This window comes from Anopheles gambiae, chromosome 3, assembly GCF_943734735.2.
Source record: "Anopheles gambiae chromosome 3, idAnoGambNW_F1_1, whole genome shotgun sequence".
Lineage (NCBI taxonomy): Eukaryota > Metazoa > Arthropoda > Insecta > Diptera > Culicidae > Anopheles > Anopheles gambiae.
The window spans coordinates 51,184,850-51,193,094 of NC_064602.1; the positions used below are offsets into that span (position 1 = coordinate 51,184,850).

The following is an 8,245-nucleotide window of genomic DNA, read 5'->3' on the forward strand; positions in this document are numbered from 1 at the left end:
AAATATTTTGAAACATGAACATGTCCAATCAACAAAATCAACATACGTTCTTGTTCAACCATCAAAAAGACATAGCGGGAAAGCATGATGGTTTTCTTGCTTGAGTGCTCTTAAAACATGTGGAATGGATTTAAGCTGCACACTACCCAGTGTAAAAACGTAATTTATATTGATAATCATTCGCAAGCGAAACAGTTTTTGGAACAGAATTGGCGAGTTGCGAAATGTTTTGGTAGTTAATAAGTGATAAAAATGCAACAAACAGCTCATGCAGTCTATTTTTTCCTTTCAGACAAGCAGTAATAGGACACAGTTGAATGTGTGTCAGAGAATAGGAAATAAAGTAAACCAGTCAGAACCTAGTTAAGTTAAATATAAACGAATGCTGAGCAAACATAAGTAAAGTAGAAGGTCGTATCGATATTTGCACATGTTTAAAAAAAAACATACTTTTTTTTCCAGAATTTCGTTATTTGTATCGTAATGGATGTTTTACATCAGACGTACCGGAACATATAACTAGTGATCCTCCTGTTACAAAAAAAAAAAACAAGAACAAACCCAAAACAAAGAAACATTTCACATAACGAAATGCTATGAACTAGCTCTTCAAGGAGCGGTGCTCCTCTTTCCTCCTAGTTCTTGAAGGAATAAATATTTGTGTGAACTGTATAAAGTTACGTTTTAAAGTCGGCAAGTAAACGGCGACATTTTTTTTCACACCAACAACAAATGTTATAAAGAAGGTAACGCGGGGCTATGTGTTGCGTTTGGCACACTTCAAAATAAACCACGGCCAAAATATCGCATACATCATTACTATCCAGAAAAACTGTTGATGGTAAACTTTCAGCCACCAGTGTGCTTTTGTTTTGAGTAACCTTTGTTTGTTTCATTCTGGAGTAAATGGCTCTCGTAGCTTAAACAGCAAATATGGTGCGATGGAAATTTACATTTACGAACAATTTTACACAGCAACTGACAAAGATGATTAAAAAACCAACCGAACACATTGCTGGAAAAACTTACCTTTTGAATAACAATTTGTTAACAAATTGTTATTTGTTAACCAGCCGCTGATTTTCATCAACTTTCCGTTCCGGCGGCATCTAGAACGCAAGCAGTTGGTTTTGAACCAAACAGGCATGTATTAAAATTGAGGATTTTTTGCTATAATTTCAATTCTATTCTGTTCATCAATACTGTTGTGTGGCATGAGGTTTTTGTTTTATTTTTGTTTTATTGACCACAATAATTCTTAGAGCATGATTCTTTTACCGGCGCACCGTTGCTATGTATGTGGGTAGAGTATAGATGTGCGCAATGTTTGTTGTTTCCCAAGCAAATGACTGGCCCTAGGGCCTGCCATCGGCATACGGGAAAGTTTCCTGGGGCCTGCCATCAGCCTGAACGTGTTAAACCAGCCCTTTGACCATTTGTGAGTTATACACAGTAACAATAAACATAAAATAAAGCAAGCTAGTAGTTGGTGTGTAACAATAGGTCAAATCATATCTTTCTTTCAAAACGGATGGAAACACAGCACAGTAGTCCATGTTGATTTCAATATTTGGTTTTAATTTTCTCATTACTATTTTCCTGTGATACGGAACAAATTCAAAACAATCCGGACAGAACCTGCTCATGATACGAATACAACCCTATTACACATTTTGTCACCTATCCCACCCTTTCAGTTGTGGGGTCTTAGGACGAACTGGCTAACAGTATGTAAGTGTGTGTAACTATACATAGGTTCATGTCCATACATCTCCTTTCTTACCTCCGTGTGTGATGGAACTACCTAATTCTATGCAATAGTGCAATGAAAGTTATTTTTCATCAATGCGTGTTCGTTTCTTTTTCGCTTCTTTTTCTAATCATCCGACATTCAATGCACACAAAAGTATGACTATCGGTACTCTGCTGACATCGACACACACACACTTTTCAGAAAAGGAAGAAAAAATTATAGCCGGTATCATAGAATCCGTTCGTAGCGGCGGCGTACGTCCCTACACTCATTATCACTCGTTTGACTAACGTACTAGATGGTTGCTATTTTTATAGTTATTTTCAGCGGCATTGTAGGACCGGGCACAAGAAATGTGTTGCCATACCTAGGAATCTGAGTTAGCGCTGTACGCTTCCACTACGGGCGGATTTAATGATACATATCAGCCAATGTAGTTCCTATTTGGTGTAATGCATAAGATATTCTTTGTGTTTGTTTATTAAGTGTGGGGTGTATATGTGGTGTGTGTGTGTGTGTGTGTGTGTGTGTGTGTGTGTGTGTGTGAGAGAGAGAGAGAGAGAGAGAGGCGGGGGGTTGAGGGGGGGGGGGGGGTAGATAAAAAGAAAGAGAAGTGTGATAGAGATAGAGAGATAAAAGAGAAAAGAAGAGATAAAAAGGAAGCAAGTGAGAGTGAGAGAGAGAGAAATATAGGAGTTGATTTTTTATTATATTGTACAATTAAAGCCTTCAACGATACACATCCTACAATATTACACTTCTTTGATTGAAGTAAAATTGATACAATGTATTTTTGGGGACAGGAAACAATTCAGTCACATTGAATTTTATCACCGATTTCGTGATCACCTTTCCTGCTTACTCTTGTACCTGGCACATATATTTTGGGGACGATCGTTTATCAGCTAAATCTTTGTAGTTTTCTGGTTCATTGAACATAAGCCAACAAAATAACATTGTTTCACATAAAACAAAACATACACTCAAAATGGAAAACGATAGAAAACCTAAACATATTTTAATTGATTATTATAACACTACTTAAAGTTTATTTTCCAATTTCATGCAAAACATATTTTTGCTGCCCAACGGATATATTTTTTTTCGCAAAAAAGAATGATGGCCATTTGTTTTATTTCTTTTATTCATCCTTAAATCTCTCTGCTAAAAAAACCTTTAATGTCCTAAAACGCATCACCGTACATGCCAAAGACCAAGATTAACCTTCGACAGTCGCGGCAATTGGTTGATCTTTTGCAACGCATTCGGCGTAAGCCGCGTGCATCCGTAAAGATCGATGGCACGTAAATTTATCAGTTCTGCAGCAACGATTTCTAACCCGCGATCGGTGATACGACTGCACTGACCAATATTTAGTGTTTCTAAATCGTGCAGCGATTTGGCAATGCGAGAAAGACCTTCGTCCGTGATCTGACACGCACTAAGGCTTAGAGAGCGCAGCTGGAATAGACCTTGCGAGATGTGCACCATAGCCTGGTCGGCCACCTTATCACAAAAGCTAACGTCTAATGTTGAGATCGAGTTGCAGCCTTCCGTCAGGTACGCCATACCGATGTCCGATATGTTATCACAGGCGCGCAGATTTAGCTCTTCCAGACGCGACATGCGCGCCAAATGCTTCAACCCGCTGTCCGTGACGGAAACACAGAAGCTAAGGTTAATCGATCGCAGTGAAGTGAGCCCTTGGGCGATGTGTCGCAGCGCTTCATCGGAAAGGCGCTGACAGTCCTGCAGCCCTAAGTATTCGAGTGCCGGTGTTCCATCAGCCGTTTCCTTACTGAGCCCTGCAAGATGTCCGATACCGTGGTCCGAGATGTGCCAGCATGACCGAAGATTAAGTCGGCGCAACTTCTTCAGACCCCACGAAATGAGAAGTAGACCCGTGTTGGTGATGTTACTGCATCCTCCGAGCTCTAGAACCTCGATATTTTTCAAGTGCTGTGTAATGCGTCCAAGGCTGGAATCTGTCACCTGCTTGCAGAGCGACAGATTCAGTACCTTTAGGTTAGGAAAGTCGGCAGCAAACGCATGCCCGATAGCCATATCTGTGATATTGTAACAGCCGCTTAGATTCAGTGACTCCAAGTTCGGCACGCCGGTTACGATGTCTTTCAGGGCACGTCGCACCGATAACACCTGAACCCGTTTGATACCTCGTTTCACCAACGACCCAAATAGTGTCGGAGAAGGCCGTCGTAGGTGCAAACTGGCTTCGACGCCTCGCCAACAGCTTTTCGCGTACGCAGCATCACGCCAGACGGTGCACACTTGGGCGGCACGGCCACGATCCTTGACGTTTAGCTTGGCAAAAATCATAGCAAGTATTTCTGGGTAAAGATGTCCAATATGGGTGCCTTCTTCCTCTACGGGTTGCGGAGGAGGAGTGTTCGGGCTCTTGGGGCGATTTGTAGAATGAATCGTCCCATGGAGATTATGATGATGATGAGCAGCATGGTGTCCGGGATGTGGGAGATGCGGATGGGCACGGTGCGAAAAATGATGTGATGGGATGGTGTATATTGTCGGCGAAGCGGCCGTCTGTTGCAAATGTGGCTGATGTAACACAACAGAATAGGGTGCATACCGGTGATGATGCCCACCGGTTATCGTATGTGGTCGATGCGATATGAAACCGCCTGGAATTTCCGTCAACAAAAAACTAGCTTCCTCCATTGACACTGTTTAATTTGCTTTTTTCAACGGTGTACCTACTCGATCTCGAACAAGATCAAAACTGTTGAACTACGGAACCGCGAATCACGCACAAAATGAATCTTCTCGTTTAACATACCATTTCACTACGAAAGTTTCGATATGATGGAAAAATAAGCGTGGGTACGAAACCTCAATTTTCCTCACATTAAATATTTGCCGATCTTAGTAGCAGCAGACTGATTTTGGTAGCTGATTTTTTCCTCCGTTTTTACAAAACCACGACAATTATAACAACAACCTGATCCCACGCGGATCCAACTTAATTGTTGCTGTGAACACGATAAATTCAAACACACGCCAATACATGTGCAAGCACATAAACAATTTCTCACAGATTAGATTACCAAACACATGGGACACAATCGAGTTGTTGCGAGCACCTACGGTCGAATTTAGCACTGAATTGCACACTTTCTGGGCTTACTTGAACAACAATAGTCTATAGTGAGCGATACGTAATCAAAACTCATTACATGCATTTCCATGCGTTGCAAAAATGCGTGATGATCTAGGTGCACAAAGATATTTCACAATATTTTGGTAAAGTTTGCAGTTTTACGGACGAGGAATCTTGCATTGTATTAAACTATAAGACTTTCCTTCACTAATAGCACTTCTCAATAACGAATCAGTATAATGAGTAAATAGTACCGTAGGCCACCGTTAAAATCAACAGTTCTTTCGGAGCACCTCGCTTTGCATGTCCGTTCGGTACGAAAAATGAATGAAAAATGAAAACGAAGCGGAATGAATGGAAACCGAAATTGAATGAACCGAGGTCGAGCTCGGTCTGCGTATGTATAGATGCACCTGCGATACATAGCACAGTGGGCAAATGCTATTGTTATTTTTTGTGTATAGTATCATGATGTTTAGTCAACAGTTAATAAGCTGTTAAATATATTCATAAATGTTCATGTAATGTTTTATGTGTCCATCAATGTAACTGTAATGTAAAATGTGTCGGGAAATCATGAAATAAAAATGTATTAGGATTTTTAGACACGATTTAGGGGGATTAAAAGGATTTCTTATTAGAAAGCTGTTCGATAAGTGCATAACAATAGTTATGAGTGAAAAACGGGTTTCCAAAATAAATTTTCAAAATTCGCACGGTTTACATAATATACACATATTATAAATATAACATAATATATTTTTATATATGTATATATAATATATATGTAAATATAATATATGTATATGTATATGTTTTGAGATATATATATATATATATATATATATATATATATATATATATATATATATATATATATATATATATATATATATATATATATATATATATATATATATATATATATATATATATATATATATATATATATATATCATTTTATTTTTGCTATTGTGTTGTCTATTTGTAGCCTTGTTATAGATTCTTGTTCGATCTTGGTATTTCTTACAAAGCTTTTTTAATTTTAATTAAATTATAAAAAACAAAATCCTCAGTGATCTTAAAGCGATACACCAGATGTATTATATTATGTAGAAAATTATTTTCATTATTGTCGATTTTCACATCATTCTGGTCCGATGTGTTCTTCATTTTCTCGAAACAAACCATAAACCATAAACACTGTATGGGATGAATCGATTCACGATATTCATGAATTTGGATTATTCGTGCTTACGGTGTAACCAGACATATCGAGACAATTACACGTAATGTAGCGAGAAAAATAGCCAAAATCAACCCCAACTGACATCACCGCACGACATTTTACAATTTTTGTGTGAAAAAACGGGCTTAAAACGTGTTCTCAAAACATGCTCATTAGCAGCACTAAAGAGTACTGCAACTGTATTCTGCAACTGTGCGACAGCGTGTATCACACATGCAGTTTCTTTTTAGAAGTATTCATCCTCAAGTGTCATTTTAGAGCACGTATTATCGAGAATGCGCTGATTTTCACATTTCACAGTTGATGGAGAAAATTGTATTGATTTAAAATTCAAATTAAAATAAAATTTATTTTTCCATTTTCAAATCCGTGCCGGAGACATTCGCGTAACTCAGATTGTCGCGTTTTATAGCGAAAATATACTTGGTTACAAATTATTTTTGATAAAATTTAGTTCATTTATGTAATTTAATACTTATTTAATGCAATTGGTGTAGAAAATTCGGTTATTTAAGTATTTGAAGTGATTTAATTTTTTGAAAAAAAAGTATATTATTTTCACATTTCACAGTTGATGGAGAAAATTATTTTCTTGAAAATTGTACAGTGGAACAATCCGAACGAAGGCAAGGGGTCATGGATTTTTCAATACTTACCGTGGGGTAACGGTTCATTAAGGCTTGAACCTATGATGGGAATTTTTTTAAGTTGTTCGAGATTACGACTGTAGTTACCCCATGTATTTGGGATATATGTAAACATGGGATCTTCTCAAACAAATTAATCTTTCTTAAAGTGTTTATAAGCTCGCATTAAGTATTAAAACTATCCAAGGGCCACAGATTAAGCTTAAACGACTGGAAAATCGAATATCCATAGAAAAAAAAACGAAAGCTCCATAGCTTCATTGGGTTTTTGCTCAATACATGGCGTATTACAACTCATCATTATATTGCTGTCCTTTTCTTGCACTTGGAATGTGTTTCGACAAGTTTCATCTAATCATGACCTATATAGCCTTCTAATTTTCTGAGCAAAAATCTTTATGAATGGTCGTGTGGTCAGATACGTGGGTATCAACACCAACGACCATTACGCAAATTTCACTTGTTTCAGTGCTGGTGGTGTTTGTTGGAGTTTAGTATTTAAACAATCGTATCGCCGTTCTAGCTCTAGCGATGCATAACTTCAATGCGAAACCATACAACAGAACAGAAGGAATGAGTAAGCTCTCCAAGCGAGGAAGCTCCACTGGTTGGGTATCCCACCAACAGAAGGCGCCACCAGTTTTTTTTTATATATATTTTTAGAATGCATGAGTCGTTTGCCGTCTGCTAAACGAAGTTTTTCTTCTATTTTGCGTAAAGTCCTACGCGGACATGACGGCCTATACAGGTTTTTGAGAATTAATTCATTACCACGCAGCCGGATAGTCAACCCTTGCTACGGGGGAACGGTCCACGAAGTCTTTCCATATTCCGTTTAGGTTGAGAGCTTGAGTCGTTTAGAACCCGTTTAGTGGTCGTTTAGTGGATTTGTGGCACTTGGGCAGAGCTTAACGCAAGAGAACATAACACGTAAATCGTGCTATCGAATCTCTCACGTTCATATCTGGGAACACTACAACAGTGCAGAGCTGAAGACGCTTATAAGATTTCCTTTTGGCAGTTGCCAATTCAAATTTCGGCTAATTGCCTTCAGTTTGCCGGCGATTACAAGGCGATTAGAAGGCATTTAACGGAAATTTACGGGTAGGGTTGGCGCGTGGGCTCAAGCAACAAAATGAGCATGCTATCTTCCTCTATCTATTTTGATTATCTGTCGGGTCAAACAGAGCGAGAAAACATGCTCATTATGTTTCTTGGAACCACTCACACGCATCGTATATCTCCCATGAACATCGCGATGATCACTGACTGAAACTCTCGGGACCAAGTGACTGACCAAAAGTTAGTTGCACACAATATCACCAAGCATGTGATAGTCGCACCAACTGTTTGAGGCTCGTCTCTGATCATCACAGTAGAGCTCGTGACGCTGAAATGATTTTGTTTCAGCCAGAAATTGTCATGACTAGGTTAGTGACATTTTGCAAAACTGATCACAGTAA

The 8,245-nt window shown here is 38.6% G+C and overlaps 1 protein-coding gene across 1 annotated transcript; it reads right to left on the reverse strand.

Moving 5' to 3' along the window:
- Positions 1-1,557: 1,557 nt before the first annotated feature.
- On the reverse strand, positions 1,558-5,256 carry LOC1279716 (F-box/LRR-repeat protein 14). Its single transcript, XM_061657886.1, has one exon. The coding sequence runs from the start codon at positions 4,445-4,447 to the stop codon at positions 2,948-2,950; it is 1,500 nt and encodes a 499-aa protein (XP_061513870.1). The 5' UTR covers positions 4,448-5,256; the 3' UTR covers positions 1,558-2,947.
- Between the last annotated feature and the right edge of the window lie 2,989 nt (positions 5,257-8,245).

Bases quoted from the DNA above. Each gene is read 5' to 3' on its own strand.
- LOC1279716 (XM_061657886.1), bottom strand. From the start codon at position 4,447: ATGGAGGAAGCTAGTTTTTTGTTGACGGAAATTCCAGGCGGTTTCATA.